The sequence below is a fragment of the Coffea arabica genome, chromosome 10c (genome assembly GCF_036785885.1).
Source record: "Coffea arabica cultivar ET-39 chromosome 10c, Coffea Arabica ET-39 HiFi, whole genome shotgun sequence".
NCBI lineage: Eukaryota > Viridiplantae > Streptophyta > Magnoliopsida > Gentianales > Rubiaceae > Coffea > Coffea arabica.
In genome coordinates, this window is record NC_092329.1 from 1,241,570 (window position 1) to 1,258,354 (window position 16,785).

Here is a 16,785-nt window from a genome sequence, read left to right on the forward strand (position 1 = left end):
AATATATAATAATTCAAAAAACATCTCATCCATAAAATATATAAAAAATTTTAAAAACTTTTATAATAAAAAATTTTCATATACATTGTTACAATAAAATTTTTTAATAACACCCTCAAAAATAACTAAATCCAAACGAATATATAAATCAACGGCCAACATGAGATTTATACTGGTATACCATCCTACTGGTTTCGAATCTTCTGTCCCCAAATTAATCTCTATCCCCTCTGTCCTTTCTTTGTATAACTGTCACGTGTCTCTAACTTTTTGATAACCCAAACTTTTTGTCCATTTTTGTATTAGGAAATAGTGAATAGTTAATTGTATTACGAAAACCTCAATCACTTCAGGATTCAGTTTTATGAATATCTATAAGTTATGATAAATCACATCTTGAATATCTTTATGGCAAATTTGGACTAGTTAAATCAAGAAAGGGAAAAATAATTAAATGGTAAATCACTCCATTACTATTAAGTAATTAATTTTAAAGCATCGCATTTACATAATTATGAGATGTAAAGAAATTAGAAAGAGCTAAATAAGTTGATATAAACACACACATAGTTTTGGTTATTAAAAAGTTAGAAACACGTGACAGCTATACAAAGAATGCACAAATAGCATAGAAACTAATTTAGGGATAGAAGATTCAAAACCCACACTACCATTAGGCATTAGCATGGGCAGATGGAGGAGTTTCTGGCTTTCATTTCCCCCCCTCCCCCCCTCCCCCTCAAATTTTTGACACCATATTCTCCGATTTGTTAGGTGGTCAATACTCATATGGTTAATACAAATTATGAAATTATGGAAAGTAACGAGGTCTACTAATGAATTAATTAATGGAGCTCAAAAAAATCTTGTTTAAACTTGACTTAAATGTTATAGTAGTAGTATTACTTAGCTTGAGAAAAGTCAATCAATTGAGAAAATTAGTGAGTAGAGACGAGACGTGTGTGAAGTACTACATTGCTATGGATTGTGTGAATGAATTTGCATTGTGCTACGAGCATTGCCAATTTGCCATAGTTTATTTCGGAGATGATTTGTTCAAAATTTAGCATGATAGATTGAGATTCTATTTCCAAATTTTGTCAAAGTAACAATAATGTTTCCATCAATGTTTTGAAAATCAGATCGGATCGATTGAATCATAAATCCGTCATGTCTTTGGTCCGATTCAATTAAAAATTCAAAAAAATAAATTGAACTAGTCAATAATCGATTGAATCGATAAAAATCGGGAGGTTCAAATAATTTTTATTAAATACTTATTTTAAAGTAAGTATTTTGATATTATTCAAAATTCTTAATACTAAAATAAATAAAAAATTATTAAACATTTGAATCAAAGTTGAATCGATTGAACCGAAAGGTTTTCCAATTCACTTAAATGCTTTTTCCTCTTTGGATGCACTTCTACATGCCCAATAGCCATAGCAAGATATAAGACCTTTTGATAAGAAATAATTTGCTTGGCTGTGAGATACTACTATGTCTAACAGTAGCATAATTTGCCAAAAAAAAAGTTGCATACTACGCATCAAAAACACAATTTTAATCACGTTTTTATTTTGCATACTAGGGGGGAATGCCCGCGCATCGCGCGAATGTTTGGTGCTTATAGTTAAAGAAGATTTTACGGTAGTTCAAGCGAATATAAAAAAACTCACGCACATTGAATAGCAAAATGAAGTAACAAAATATCTAATGTATACTGGAAAATGAAGAAGGAAATTATGCATGCTATCTTACTCAGTTCAGATATTTTGAAACAAACATTTGTATATGAGTTTTTTATTAACAAGACTAAATGAACTTTAAACAGATACCCAAACGATTCAGAGAATGACAAACAAACAAAATGATTATCTACTTAAAGATGCATCTACACAATATTCTTGTTGATGAAAATAGCCAACTATGGAGGAGGCTTTTTTATCAAAGTAGCCAACATTCTTTTTGATCGAAACCTATTCCAACAAAACCACACCGTTTAAATTGTATATAACAACCAACTTTGTAGGGAAACAATAATATCAACATTAAATTGCACTAAAAGAGTATCCAATTTTGGAATGAAAGCATTTAGCTAACAATAGAAATTACGATTTTACAAAGCAAATCATACCTTTAAAAAAAAAGAATGAAACCTCACCTCAAGTTGAACTATCAAGAATAACTTCATTAGAGAACCATATTGAAATCTAAAGTACAATAACAATTCAAATAAGTATTTACCGCAAGATGAAAGGAACGTAACAGAAGAATGTGAAGGGACAAACATTTGAAGAATTGAAGTTGAAACTAATGCTCAATCATAAATTCCTTAATAAACCACATTGTCCTTGCTTTAATTGAAATGAAAATGACGTTTGAAGTTCTTCAAGTTATAATAGCAAAGTAATAGTAATAATTTTGATTCAAACCAAAATGAATGTCTCTGCAAGGATATTTAAGTAATTACACCAATAAAGAAGCAATTATGGATTGTATCAATTGTAGACAAGATGACCAAATAATCTCACATTCTCAAATTACCCACACCTTTGAACAAATCATTACTGCATCTTTTAGAATACAAGAACATTTTAGTAAATACAATAATGCACATGCTATCTAAAGTAGTACCCAATACTATAACTACATTTAAAACCGCCTCACAATCCCAAAATACCCCTACTCTTGCAGTTGAAATTCAAAGTCATTCTTTAATCAAAACTCATTCTTATATAGTATAAGGATATCATATCAAAAAAAATATTAAACTCTTAGGAAGTGTTATTCTAAATAATTTTTTTTAAATATATATCCAAACACAATATGACCTTTTGGTAAATAAAAAACAATTTCCTTGGCCATGCGGTAGCACTCTGTCCAGCAGCAGTTCACTTGCAATTAGCCGCAGCTCCCCCAAACCCCCCCAATCCAAAAAAAAGGGAGGAAAGAAAAAGTTGGAGCAAAATTCGACTAGAAAGACGTTATAGTGTGGCCCAAGCATATATAATTTGGTTTTGTTGTTAATTTAGGCCCTCATCACGTTTGCATATGAGTGCAATATTGGAAACGATTACTAGTAATAATAATGAGGAGTGAGCAGTAGTGCGGTAGCAGAAGTAGATTATGGCGATCTCAGCATCCTCATCAAGATGGAATAGGCAGCGTCCGCAGCTGCTGCTAGGAGTCCGGAGGACTCATCGCAGATGGCCCCCCTTCCTCCCCTTCCCCTCCACCATCAGAAGAAACATCGTCTTCCGATGGCTGCTCATTGCCCTAGCATTTATCGCCATCTTACCGCCTCTTTTCTTCCATTTCAAGCTCCGACGCTTCCATCAGGTAACCGCGTCCTTCATTTTCACTAGCATTTGTTTTCAAGATCCAAACTTTGACCAACTCTATCTCTCTCTCTCTCTTTTCAATGGCAAGATGTTTCGGTTAGTCGCATTTTTATTTCTGGAAGATTAAGCAAATCAAATTGATAATTGATCTGGAAAAAATTGGTGCTTTGCGAAAAAGAAACAAGAGGGAAAAAAAAAAGTTACTGTAGTTTTTAGGAGCACTATATGTTGCTTTGTACTACTATCAATTACTAAGCAGAGCATCATAATCTGATCACATGCATCTCCAAAAACTAATTCTTGGTATCATCAGACAATTATTATTACCTATTATTTTTGTGGTGGTTGTTTTTGTACTGGAGTTCATAAGGCACAACAATAATTATGGAAGGATACGTCTTACTGTTGTTGATTCTCCACCTTGAATAATAGATTTAAAGTAGTACCAAATGCGAAGCATTTGTCATTATGTTAAAGTCCTTGATTGTGTTGTATTGAAGCTAACACTAAAAGGCAAAAGGACTATGTTAATATTGGTCTTCGATTCCAAAATTTCACCACTTCTTTGCATTAACTAAATCTGCAGACTAAATTTGCTCTTGGAAATATAACTCGTGAATTTTTTTTTAACAGACAGTTGAGTAAATTCTTATGGCATCATCTTTATAAGAGATGAGATTGTAAAAGACAGACTTGGCTAGGGGCTGTTTTATATAATTACTTAAAATTAATGTATTAAGTGCTTTTTTCTATTAAGCTTGTGTATTATTAAGAACCACCTAATTTGTATACAAAATTTTTAAGTGAAAGTTGTATCACTTAATTGGCTGAATTGTTGAACAACTATAATAAATTCATCCAAAAAAATTATTGCACGCACTCTTAGACCCACACACACTCTCTCACATGTGACGCCCCGAAAGAATGAGTGTGAGAACCCGAAAATTTTTATATATTTTCTAGACATTATTTTATTTTCTTGTCTATAATTTTGTACCTTTCTTCAATATATTAATTTTCTATGCATTTTTATAAAGGAATATAGTTTTCAAATCATTTCCTTGATACAAGTTAGTCCACGTTAAGTTTGAGATTTATATTGTAATCTATTTGAGGTCTGTAGTGAACGACTGAATCCCGACGAGAGTTGGGCAGACGGTCCGCTAAACTCTTTGATTCGCCTTAGGGGAAGGTGTCCACGTTAAGTTTGAGATTTATATTGTAATCTATTTGAGGACTGTAGTGAACGACTGAGTCCCGGCGAGAGCTGGACAGGCGGTCTGTTAAACCCTTTGGTTCGCCTTGGGGGAAGGTGGGGTCATCACAGGTGGTATTAGAGTTTAGGTTTCAAATCTCTGTAGTGTATCCTAGACTTGAAGTTTCGGATGCCGGACTGTGGGTTTGATTTGAAATATCAGTGATTCTTGTAGGACTGAAAGGCGGACAAGTAGGTGTTATTGACTCTTAGTGTTTGCTTGGAACGCTTGAGTGATTCTTGCGGGATGTCTTGACTTGATTGGTACAAGATGGAATGTCGAGGACGACATTCTTTTAAGGAGGGGAGTTTGTGACGCCCCGAAAGAATGAGTGTGAGAACCCGAAAATTTTTATATATTTTCTAGACATTATTTTATTTTCTTGTCCATAATTTTGTATCTTTCTTCAATATATTAATTTTCTATACATTTTTATAAAGGAATATAGTTTTCAAATCATTTTCTTGATACAAGTTAGTCCACGTTAAGTTTGAGATTTATATTGTAATCTATTTGAGGACTGTAGTGAACGACTGAGTCTCGGCGAGAGTTGGGCATGCGGTCCGCTAAACCCTTTGGTTCGTCTTAGGGGAAGGTGGGGCCGTCACATCACACACCGACACTCTCTCTCCTGCCTCCGCACACTTTCACACATATTAAATACTCTCTCTATTTAATGGACGCACTTCACACATACACACACTCTCTCTCTCTCTCACACACACACTCTTTCTCCTACATGTACTTTTTTCAGTAACGCACACTTTGAAACGTAATCTCTCCATCAAATACACACTCTCTTATACACACACAAAATACACTTTCTATATTTGCAAGCAGTTTATTGGGTTCAAAAAGTCATATTAAAGAAATTGATAAAATATAGACTTAAAAGCATAATATTACTATTCAACCATATAATACACATGAAATAAAATATTTCAATTTGGCCTTCGCATTTAGCTGGTTAGCAAACAGATTTGGCGTTGTGGATTCAGCAAATTAAGACTTTAGTAATTGAGTTTCAGTCTTTAGATATCAGACTTCAGTTATGTTGATGGTTACTATTGTTGGTCTTTACTGTTGACCTCCTTTATGCAGATGCAATTTCGCAGGTGCCGTTGGCTTAGAAATCCTCCTCTTGTATGTGCTCATGGTGGTGACTCCTCCAAGGCCTTCCCTAATACAGTAAGCATAACTCCACCCCCATCTAATCACAATTTTTCCATGGTCCCAAGAAGTTGGTGTCTATATAATGTTTAGACAATATGACCATCTCCATTTTATCCCCTAATTTGGTCAATATGAAAGGAATTCTTGTGCTGATCCAAATGACAAACATTGTGGATGAAAAATAAGGAAGGAAGAAGAGGAGGTTTTTTATTGTATAACCTAGTAGCTGTAGTCGGAATCATGTCTCACTCCAAACTGCTGGAAACCTGCACTCTTCTGTAGCACGTAAAAATTGCCATACCATAGAAGCCAGCATTATGTGCCTTTTCCTAACCATGTCGCAGGACACCTCCAAAAAATGTTTCCTTTTGTTATTATTCATTTTCAATTTATCAGAAACTTCCAAAATGCGATATGGCGTTTTTCCTCCTTTTAATTAATTCAGTACATTATTTATTTTTGGCTTTCTATTTGAATTAGATTCAGAGAAGGTCTTGAATTGTGTGCTTCACATATAAGGACAAGAGAGGAGAAAATATATGGATTTCAAATTGAAAAAAGAGACAAAAAGAGATTTGTGTTTTGAGCTTGAGTCTTTATTTTTATCTTTGATTAGATGGATGCATATCAAACTGCTCTTCGTTCTCAAGTCGATTGCATTGAAATTGATGTCTCTCGTTCTTTGGATGGGGGATTGTTTGCTCTTCATGACAGGTATCTATGAGCTTTGATTCTTTGAAAATGGTTAAACTGTTCTCAATTTCATGGTGGATGTATGTTTGAATTCATTGGTGATCACTATGTTGCTATTTCCTCAATTCATAGATTTTCTGGTTACCTGTTTCAGGCAGATTTATTGTATGGCACATCTTTTAGCATTAGGTATTAGTTTTTATTTTCCTTCTTTGGTAAGCTACGGAATGATAACATGAAGAAATGAAATGGTACAACTCTCTGAGACAGGACTTAGTACATTTGCATGGTAATAAAGAAGATGCTGGAAGGAACTTCTATCACAGTTCTGTTCATGGTGTAGGATATGTTCTCCCAGATTTTGATAAGCTCTGCTTACAACAGTTTTTTTTTTTCTTTTAAGGTGGATAGACAATTCTGTGGGGTCAAAGGCGAATGTGAAAACCCAAACTAATTCATGATCATTAAAATAAACATGCATGGTTCTGAGCTACTTAAAAGGTTTCACTCGGAATGATGAATAGGTACTTGAAGAAAAGTTGAAGTTATATCATTATCGAAGAAAGAAAAGTTGAAGACATTATCATTGAAAATTTTAAGAAAAGTTGAAGATATATCATCATTGAAGAAAAAAATATCGTGGCAAAGTCTATTAGCATTTCAAATTGCTTTTTGGCTTACTAACAGGGCAAAGTGCATTTGCATGTGTTACTTCTTCTTGCACTGTTGTTAACAGTATTCTCATTTTCATTTTATGAATCTGAGAATCAAAACATCGGAATAGTAGGTTTCTTATGTTCTAGCATACTGGGCACATGCTGCTAAATAAGAAGTCTTTCATTTTAAGCAGTTTGAAAGGTTAAAAAAATCCCTCCCCAGCTTTCTTACTGATTTATTAGTGTTGAATCTGTTTCTTATATACTTTGATGTTTTGGACCAGAAGCTTAGATAGAGAGAGATGCAAGTTGCAAACTCAGAAAGGATTGGTTATTTTCACTGGAAAAATGCATCAAAATGGTAGAACGTAGATGAACTATTTATTACCACTGATGCTAGCAGCTATATTCTTTCTGTCACATGTGAATGGACAGAAGAATTTGCGGATACATGAGTTGTTTTTACTGTGATTTAACAATAACAGATTGGGTAATTATTTGGGATCATCTATTTATCCACATCCTAGTTTTTTCACTCAAAACTGTATGGGAAGTTGATTCTCACATATTACAGGCAGGGATTTGCAGCGAATATTGGGGAACAGTACATCTAGAGTTGGATACTTGAGTACCAAAGAGGTGTGAAATGTTCTTTTTGATTAATTTAAAATTTTCTAATATCAATAAGAATTTACAGTCTCTGGGTATTTTTTTATCGTCAAAACATACTTGCATTCTCATTCTTTTGGGTTCTTTGGAATTGAACCTTTGTGATATCTTTGGAATTTATGATGATTTGGAACTTCAAATTACCATACTGTATCTGCTGCAAGCTTACATAGTTTGAGCATGGTTTCAAATGTTTGCTTGTTTTTACTAATTACTTGCTCTAATAACGAGGTGTTTGGAATATAACTTCTCTCTGTCTAACATGTTTCTTCAGAATTCCTTACCATGTACAAAATGTTTGAAGTTTGTGATAGATATGTAGAAGCTCACTTTCCAACTCTGAGATTGCATGTTTCCTTTCCAATTTGTATTTGTCAGTCAAGATGCCAAGCGACTGCATATACAAACCAGATCATGTTTTAGTTTGTGATTGTAGATTCAAGAACTGGTTCCGAACCAGCATCTTGCAATGAAGTTTCATGATCTATCCATTCCTACAATTGAAGATGCATTGAAGGTAATATGAAAATTTGCTTCTCCTCCTGCCGCTCTCTCTCTCTCTATCCCCTTTCTTTTTCTGCTATGAAGTTTGGGAAGTAGTTCAGGAAGAGGAAATGTTTCCATTTTCTCAGCTGCTATTAAAGAGGAAAAATTTTGCTACCTAGTATGGCTACTGTCATTACAATCAGTTGGACGTCATAAGACTCTTGCTAATCAGAGGAGAGTCCTGGAATATCTTCATAAGTTTGGCTTCTTATGATCTTTAGTTTGTATCTGGATCGGTCCGAGAAGTAATTCTTGATGCAAAAGTTGGGCCTCCATCATACGAAAAAGGACTGGCACAGGATATTATTTCTCTGGTATGTTTAATATCAAAACATGCATAATATGTTATTCGTGATGCTTGATATAGTTCTGATAGAGTATGTTCATTTTTGCTGGTAATATTACCTAGATATAGTAGCTGAAATTGCGAGTTATAGCAGTTGCTAAGCAGTTGGAATTGTTGGTGTTGGGGCATTCTGCGGCGTTTGAACAGAAATAGATCATTAAATGAATGTATGTGGTCTGAAGACCATCTGCCTTTGGCATTCAGGCAACATGGTTTTTGGCTGTTATTTCCTTTTGCACTATCGACATGATGAGATATTACTGAAATTATGAAATTGGTTTCTTATGCATCAAGCAAGACTTTCACTGACCGGTCTTGACTAAAGCTAAGTTTACTGCAAATAGCTAAATTAAGATATTTTGCTGTCCTAGGGACTGGAAACATGAAACAAATTCTTCCATTCTTTCAGCAAACTTGAGATTGCATCCCGTTACATTCATGTCATTTCGTTTAAATATATTGTTTTTTATTGCAAACATGTCTTTTGTTGATCTTTCCTCTGCAATTGTGTTAACATTCTGCAGCTGGAAAAGACAGTGTGTAAAAGTTGCCTTGTATGGGCCAAAAGTGACACTCTAGCAAGGGACTTGATCAAGCTATCATCTGATGTTACGGTATAAGCTCGTTTAACTGATTTACTTTTTCAATTTTCTTTGTTTAATTTCATAAGTTTAATGGAGACTGCTTTCGTGCAATTGGTGGAACTAACAACCATACATTTTTACTGAGACTAACAAACCAATCAAAAGGGTACCCAGTCTAATAGTTTCCTGCTCTTCTTTCTGATCTTCAATGCTTACTGGCCCCTTTTCTTGTTTCTATAGCTTACCGCCTTTCGCTGTCCTGGCTGTGAATGAACTTTTAATCCCTCATTCTGATATTTCCAGTTACCTGTTGAAGTTGGGTATGACCATGCGAAAGTGTAATGACATTCTATGTTGCCTGACTTGCCCGTTCCTGCCAAACACACATAATTTTGCAAACCCTAACCAGGCTGTTGCCTTGCTAGTTCCCATCTAAAATTCCCATTGATGTCTCAGAGAATATCTATATGCAGTGGTTTGGGAGTGGGGTGCTTTTAGGCAAAAGATTATCTCATATTGTCCTTACTAGTACAGAGAATTCGGCGCTTTTGCTCTTGAAGCACTTCTTCTTAAGGCTAAAAAGCTAAGCACGTTTTGCTGTGGTTATAATTACGTAGAGTCCACAATACATGTTGTGCTGAATGATGAAAATTGGGATCATGATATACGGTGGTTTGACAGGTGGGCTACATTGTGATGATCAACCCGTCAACTGGAACTAGAATGAACTTACTGAGGATGAGGGGCGCTGAAGTGGTTGGCGTTTACCACCCTTTGGTTGATGAGAAGCTTGTAAAAATTCTGCATGGGTATGTTTAGCTACAGCGGATAGTTGGCATCTTTACCTTTTGATTTCTTTTTTTTACTGCAGATTCGGATGCGGCTAGTCTCAAAGTTCGCAGAGGTCGATTTTTGTGGGATTAGTCATAATTATGTGACCTTAGATATACTTGTTCTGTTGTATGTGCGTGCTGGTCCTGTCCTTGTGAAAATGTTGGAAGACTCTTTGAATGTACTAATACCTACTTATTGTAACAGGAGGAAAAAGAAGGTTTACGCATGGACAGTGGATGATGAGATCTCCATGCAAAAAATGTTATTTGAGCACGTTGATGCAGTGGTTACTAGCAATCCCACATTGTTTCAGAGAGTTATGCAGAACATGAGAACAGAGTGTCTCGAGGAAGGGTTTTCTTTGTCATCCTGAAAGTCGCAATAGCTGAATGCATGTACTCTGCGTGTTGCAGATGTGTAACTCTTATTATGCAGACATGGATGCAGAGTATAAAGAGAGACCGAAGTAGGAAGTCATCTGCACAAAAATGCTAGTAGGAGTTGTTGAATCATTTTTTTCGTACCTGCTGAACCACGTTAGGTTGTGAATTCCCTGAAGCAGGTTACAGGAGGAGGTTTGCCATCCTAAGTTGTTGCGAACTTGGGACTGGTGATGCCTCCTCCTCGCATGAACACGAACTTTTAAATTTTTGAGTGTGGCGTGATCCAAATGAAACTTGTGGGTAGACATACAAATAATACATTTTCTTGATAAGAAGTTTGTCGAAAGAATGTGAGGGGAGAGCAACAAATGATGAATGATGATGGGATGAAAACGTGATTATGTTGACAGAATGCTAACCAACTGCAGAAAAAGAATTGTTGTTGGTCCATTCAGTGTTAGAATCGGTGAGGTGCTCGCCGCTCACTCACGGCGTCGTTTAGTTGATTCTGTGTGTCCGCTAAGTTCTTCTCTTCCTTTCCTTGCCTTTCCTGCAAGCTACGTTTCGCCCGCGGTGGAGGTTTGGTTGCTGCTGTTGCTGCGGTGGAGGTCTTGATTCTTGAATTGGAATGCTCCCTGACTCCTCTGTCGACTCAAAAACTGATTGATTCCCCAAAAAAAAAACAACAAACAACAAAATCTCAGCTTTTCTTAGCTCCAACATCACACGCACTGCCTCTCTCTCTCTTCCCCCCCAGCAGCCTAAACATTTCTGGGATTTCAGACACATTAATAATAGAAACTCCATCCTCTATATATATATATATATATGTATGTATATTCCCCACCCAAATTGTTCCCACAAATCTCCATAGAAACTTTTATTTGTTCATTTCATGCGGCTTTCTGATTCATCCTCGGGATCTGCCAAACTCGATATAAATTCATAACCTCATCCTCTGCCATTTCTGATTTGTAATCTCTTCTTCCCTGCTCAAGCCTACACCCCCACACACTTGTATCTCTCTCTCTCTCTCTCTCTCTAACTATGTGTATTATATACTGAAAAGAAGAAGAAGAAGAAGTAATACTAGTTAGTTGTACATCTACTAATCATTTTAAAACCATAAAAGAAAAAAAAAATTATGGTGAGCGACACCAGCACCAACATCTTCAAGCGATTCAGAATCGGATTGCTTCCTTGGTTCCGTAAAAAGCTACTCGATCCTCTCCTCCACATTCTCCGCATGTAATTCCACTTTTCCATTTCTATTTCCCATCTGTTTTTTTCCTCAAAGAGCCTACCTTGCATAGCTTTTCTTTCTTTTTACTAATCCATTGCTCTAATGAATCGATTGTGCGTGTGCACCAAAAAAAAAAAAAAAAAAGAGAATAATCCCGTTTTGCAATCAATTAGAGTAGTAGTTTTGTGTTTTCCTTTCCTTTTCTGTTGGTTGGAGTAGTAATAATTGGCTGTTACCTGGTGTTTATGTATTAGGGGAGCAGAGCCTAAGCAATTGGCCTTCTCCGCCGCACTAGGCATTACCCTTGGTGTCTTTCCCATCTGCGGTATGTTTCCTCACCTCCTCCTACCCTACTTGTTTGCTCACTTTAATTTTGATTCATCCTGCTCCAACATGATTTTTTTTCAAGGGATGATCATGTATTACCTGCATCCCCCTTTACAATCAATACTCGAAGCCTTTAATTGTCCTTATATACTGCATCATGTATCTCATTGTTGCGGCCATCAAAACATCAAGGATCTCCACCACACAGCATGTTCTCTGGTTCACAGTTCCTTGCTTCTTCCCTTCCCACTTTTACTCGAAGTAATTATCCTCCGGAGGACCCTCAAACTTTCAACGTTTCAAAATTTCGCTGTTGAGCAAGCTAGTGAATGAAAAATTTTGCATCTTCCTGGAATGTATATGGTTTGTTTGCTGCTGCGGTTTAATCCGACCACATTACCTTGTGCACGTGCTGTTTTTATATTCCATAATCTCAAACTGGATTTTCTGCATTTCTTTCCTTTTCGGCATTGCTCTCTTTTTAAATATAGTTTATTCGTAATACTCGAGAGCACTTTCTTCTTAGTGAGGAACTTGGTTGCATTTTTGACTGATTCGCATGTGTTTTAATTCGTTTCATGTGCCCTGCCATGACTTCTGCTGTTGTCTATGTTAGAGAATAGGTAAATTTTCATTCCTCGGGTTAGCAACTCAATTCTTGGATTTAATCTTCTTTTGCAGGAGTCACTTTTTTCCTTTGTGGATTGGCTATCGCATTACTCAGATCCTCATGTCATGCGCCAACTGTAATGCTGGCTAATTTTGTTGCTACTCCAATCGAGCTGAGGTTTAATTATTCTTTTCTACTTGAGTAATTTTTTATTTCACCCCCTTGCACTATATGGATTGAAGAATATACAGATTCCCTGCCCCCTTTGCCCTTTCCTGTTTAATGTATTTTCGCAGGAGGCCTGTGGATTATGCAGTGTATTTTTTATTTATTGTTTTTTAGATTTCCCATTTTTTAAATCTTCCTGGACTGAACCATGTAACTTCCTATTCAAATTTCACATCCTTTCTGATGAATTTGCTGCGATTGCCTGTGTGCCCAGTTTCTGGTAATGTGCTAGATTGACTTGAATAGCATTTTAGGTGGCAGAATCATGTTATTGAACTTTGTCTTGTTTAATGCATTTTTGGGACTATTGCATGCACTGATGATACCTCTGTTTTCTTTAACTGTCAGACATCTAAATTACATGTATTTGAGCAGAATTGTGCTTGACCCAAAAATAGAACACGACTCAGCAGGAGTGACTTAATCTTTACTATCTTTATGTTTTGCCATTCTTCAAAAACAGTCACTTTTGCCTTTCTTTTTTAGTTTCTTTTCTAAATGGCTGCTTTTTCCTACAAATATGTATCTCATAAGTTTGAGATGTTGTGCCCTTTTGAAGTTGAAAGCAACAATTAGTAAGTAACTTCATGCAGATTAGCCCTTGTAGATAATTTTTAAAAAAGGAGCAAAGGAGATTCAGAGGACTGGAAAGAAGAACAAGGATGGGAATAAAAGCTAGAGAAATTGTGAAAACTATAGAATCCTAAGAGGGTCATTTGGAAGGAGATAATTGAGTCATTTTGGCAATGGTAAGAAATGGCAGAGAAGCTTTATTCAACTCCATCAAAAAATCATAGCAAAAATTTGCAAAGATGAGCATGACTTGGAAGACTCCAAGCACTTCTTGACAGGGGATTGCATAACGCATTCATTGTGTATGTTGACAACATAAGGACTTAATACGTATGGACCTTACTAATCTAAAAGCTGAAATAAATAATGGAGTACTGCAGGTGCTGTTAAGAATCTTTTCATCAAATACATTATGGATCCCTAACATTTAGTTTAGAGTTAGCCATTTACCATACTTTCTGTGATCTCTTGACAGTCACCTTTCTGTGTTTTGCAGTCTGATAATTTTTTTCTTGCGCTTTGGTGAATTCATCACTGGAGGACCTCACTTTCCTCTAACTTCTGATGCATTGAAGAAGGTCTTGACTGGTCAAGCTTCAAGAGAAATCTTGCGGGGCATCTTCAATGCGGTGGGTAACTGACTCGGCATTTCCAAGCTCATCTTTTATGTCAGCTTGTGGATATGTTGTTTGTGTATGTAGTCTGTTCATTTTATCTGCCTAGCTTTATCTATCTGTGTATGTTGGGTTATGGATTGATAAATAGATACAAATAAGTGGAAGTTTTTCTTAGCCTCTTCCTTTGCCCCATATTTTGATGGTAGTACATATGGTTAATGTCCTTCGTTAGGCATCTGTTTGAAAGCCCTCCAATTTTGACAAGTGCAACGACCTCTACCAAGTGAAAAAGTGGGGTCTAAATTTAAGGTGCCGGCATTTCCTATTATTAGCCTTAATCTCTGATCATTGATAGGAAGTGGTGCTTCAGTCTAGTGGTACATGTGCCTAATCAGGCGCACGTAATTTCTTCACTGGACCTTTCTTAGACAAAGCAAGAATTTCTCACATGTTTGACTGCTGAGCTAGTTGGAGATACATCAAGTAAGACGACCTCATGTAATTCTTCTTTTCCAACATATTCAAAGTTTAGTTGAAGAAACCAATTGCTTTTGAGCTAGGCCCTTTTCTCATGATTGATCATTGAACTTTCTAAATTTGTTCCATGTCCTTGTTAGTGATCTATGTATCAAGGGAAAAATCACAAGGAGTAAACAAGAAAAGTACTAAGAAATTGCTGTCTCACACTATGCAAAGAAATTGCACTTTTATTTGCAATGGCTTAGGCTTTTCATTGTAACATCACGCTCTTTAACAAATGGTGTGTGCAATAGATAATAGTTCTGTCCCAGAAAGTTCCATTTGGATCACATCTTTGATCGGTCTTGACTCATCTGAGAGTGCCAAATACCTGGGGGCTGGTTTAGTCGATATTTTATAAACCCAAGACTTGAGACTTTTCTGAATGGGCTCCCCATCACCTTCTCTTTTGAGGAACGTTGACCTCGGTTCTCTTGAGGTATCTCTTAAAGAGTGTCTGGCTTGACATCATGCTAAAGTACTTGATTCATTTTAAAAGCTGAATCAAGTGCTTTGCATTGTTGTCGTTTTTTGGCCAATATTCAAGCGCACTTTGTATGCAGGCTGAAGACTGAAATTGGTGGAGCCAAAAAAGGGGGTGGTTTCGCACTGATAGGAGGATTATTGATGTTTCTAGTGGGAGTATTGCCAGTGTTATGTGGACATCTTATGCCCTGGGCAATCCAAATCGATAACCTTATCCAAACAAACTTAGCTCTTAGATTAGCTAATCTTTTTTTTTTTGCGATCAAAGCTGATGCAAAAATTGAATACTGAAAGGCCAAGAAAATTTGTTTGCTCAGACTTGTGATCGAGTCTGATGATATTATTGTTATTGTGTTGCTGCATTGCTCACATTGCTTACAGTTTCTATATCGTTGTACCGGTGATGATTGTTTCAGCTGTTAGGCTGGCTTGTGGCCGCGCCCTTCATCTTGGGGACCCTCTATGTATTGTTCTTGCCATGCTTTGCCTTCTTGGTGCGCAAATTCAGCGGTGTTCCTACCAGCCCGAAGCTACCTCTCCATTCCAATACAGAAGCCAGGCTTAAGGTAAGGGATGTATGACGGTATCAAGGCAGAAGATAAAGTTGCTGACTGCAAGGAGTGGTGCATCGGCAACTCCAGTCGCGGTGTTGTACATACAACTAGGAATTTAACCTCTTTGTGCACTAGTATTACTACTGATTGTAGCTGTTAAATTATGTATTTTGTTAAAAAAGCATTTGTGCAGGTAAACACACAGTTTACTTTTTCAAGAAAAAAAAAACGCGCACACACACACACAGTTTACTGTTGATGAAGAGGCGAATTAATAATAATTAATGTTTAAACAAAACAAACTTTCTCAAAGAAGTTTGGATAAGGTTGACTGTATCTAGCTTTTTGCTTTTGGCTTTTTGCTTTTATAAATATGCTCCTACTACTGTTAGCTAAGAAGGAAGGTTCAAAGGGGCGGGGGGAATAAATACCAAACCCAAAAAGAAAAACAAAAATAAAAATGATTTTGGTTCCACAGAATTATATATTATTATTATGTTGACTCTTCTTGGGTTGTTTGTCCTCCAGCTTCGCCTCCGCATCATCAATACTGATACGTGCATTTTCCAAGCGAATATTGCTAATGATAGAAATGTAGAACTAACTCACTCCATATGACAAAAGCTTGAAAGTGATTGGCATGCCAAAGCATTAGCTGCCCAACAAAATTATTACTCCATTGCTTTTCTTTTTCCGAAAAGAAAAAAACACTTGCACAATTAAGCAAACAAAATATGCTGAGCCCCAGAGAAAGCAACACACTACCGACACTACTGAGTGTGTTTGGATTACACGTTATTTTTACTTTATCTACATGTACTGATTTGCTTGTATCATTAACATATTTTTCAATCACCTATATATTTCACTTGCATTACATTAAAAAAATATTATAATATTTTTTCATAAAATTATCTCAAATAATTTACTATCCAAACACACTCACTCCATGACGGGTATGAATAATTGAATACCTTTTGTGTTGTGGAATACTGGAGCCAACCCCCCTCCCCCCCCCCCCCCCCCCCTAGTATAATCTGATCCATAACATAACATAACAGATAAGTTTGTGACTGTAGCAATTGTTTATTAAACTAGTTGTTTGGACAGCCATTTTTTGTCAGAAAATTATGTCATTTTTTGC

At 36.2% G+C, this 16,785-nt stretch overlaps 2 protein-coding genes across 3 annotated transcripts; both read left to right on the forward strand.

Moving 5' to 3' along the window:
• Positions 1 to 2,871: 2,871 nt before the first annotated feature.
• On the forward strand, positions 2,872 to 10,833 carry LOC113713181 (glycerophosphodiester phosphodiesterase GDPD4-like). 2 transcript variants are annotated; one of them, XM_027236825.2, is made up of 9 exons: positions 2,872 to 3,342; positions 5,702 to 5,788; positions 6,390 to 6,487; positions 7,701 to 7,761; positions 8,228 to 8,308; positions 8,559 to 8,651; positions 9,208 to 9,297; positions 9,949 to 10,076; positions 10,306 to 10,833. In XM_027236825.2, the coding sequence occupies exons 1-9, from the start codon at positions 3,130 to 3,132 to the stop codon at positions 10,472 to 10,474; spliced, it is 1,020 nt and encodes a 339-aa protein (XP_027092626.1). In that variant the 5' UTR covers positions 2,872 to 3,129; the 3' UTR covers positions 10,475 to 10,833. The 2 variants fall into 2 exon arrangements, with proteins under 2 accessions (XP_027092626.1, XP_027092627.1); XM_027236826.2 differs by lacking the exon at positions 8,559 to 8,651.
• Positions 10,834 to 11,053: 220 nt separating this feature from the next.
• LOC113713183 (uncharacterized) lies at positions 11,054 to 15,977 on the forward strand. The gene is made up of 5 exons (XM_027236829.2): positions 11,054 to 11,732; positions 11,982 to 12,052; positions 12,736 to 12,841; positions 13,962 to 14,094; positions 15,504 to 15,977. Exons 1-5 carry the CDS (start codon positions 11,629 to 11,631, stop codon positions 15,666 to 15,668), a joined length of 579 nt encoding a protein of 192 aa, XP_027092630.1. The 5' UTR covers positions 11,054 to 11,628; the 3' UTR covers positions 15,669 to 15,977.
• Positions 15,978 to 16,785: the final 808 nt, after the last annotated feature.

Excerpts from the sequence above, each read along its gene's own strand:
- LOC113713181 (XM_027236825.2), top strand. The coding sequence starts at position 3,130 with ATGGCGATCTCAGCATCCTCATCAAGATGGAATAGGCAGCGTCCGCAG. Across the intron at positions 6,488-7,700 it reads TTGTTTGCTCTTCATGACAG|GGATTTGCAGCGAATATTGG; the intron begins GTATCTATGAGC and ends TATTACAGGCAG. Across the intron at positions 9,298-9,948 it reads AGCTATCATCTGATGTTACG|GTGGGCTACATTGTGATGAT; the intron begins GTATAAGCTCGT and ends GTGGTTTGACAG.
- LOC113713183 (XM_027236829.2), top strand. The coding sequence starts at position 11,629 with ATGGTGAGCGACACCAGCACCAACATCTTCAAGCGATTCAGAATCGGA. Across the intron at positions 12,053-12,735 it reads TGGTGTCTTTCCCATCTGCG|GAGTCACTTTTTTCCTTTGT; the intron begins GTATGTTTCCTC and ends CTTCTTTTGCAG. Across the intron at positions 14,095-15,503 it reads TGCGGGGCATCTTCAATGCG|CTGTTAGGCTGGCTTGTGGC; the intron begins GTGGGTAACTGA and ends TGATTGTTTCAG.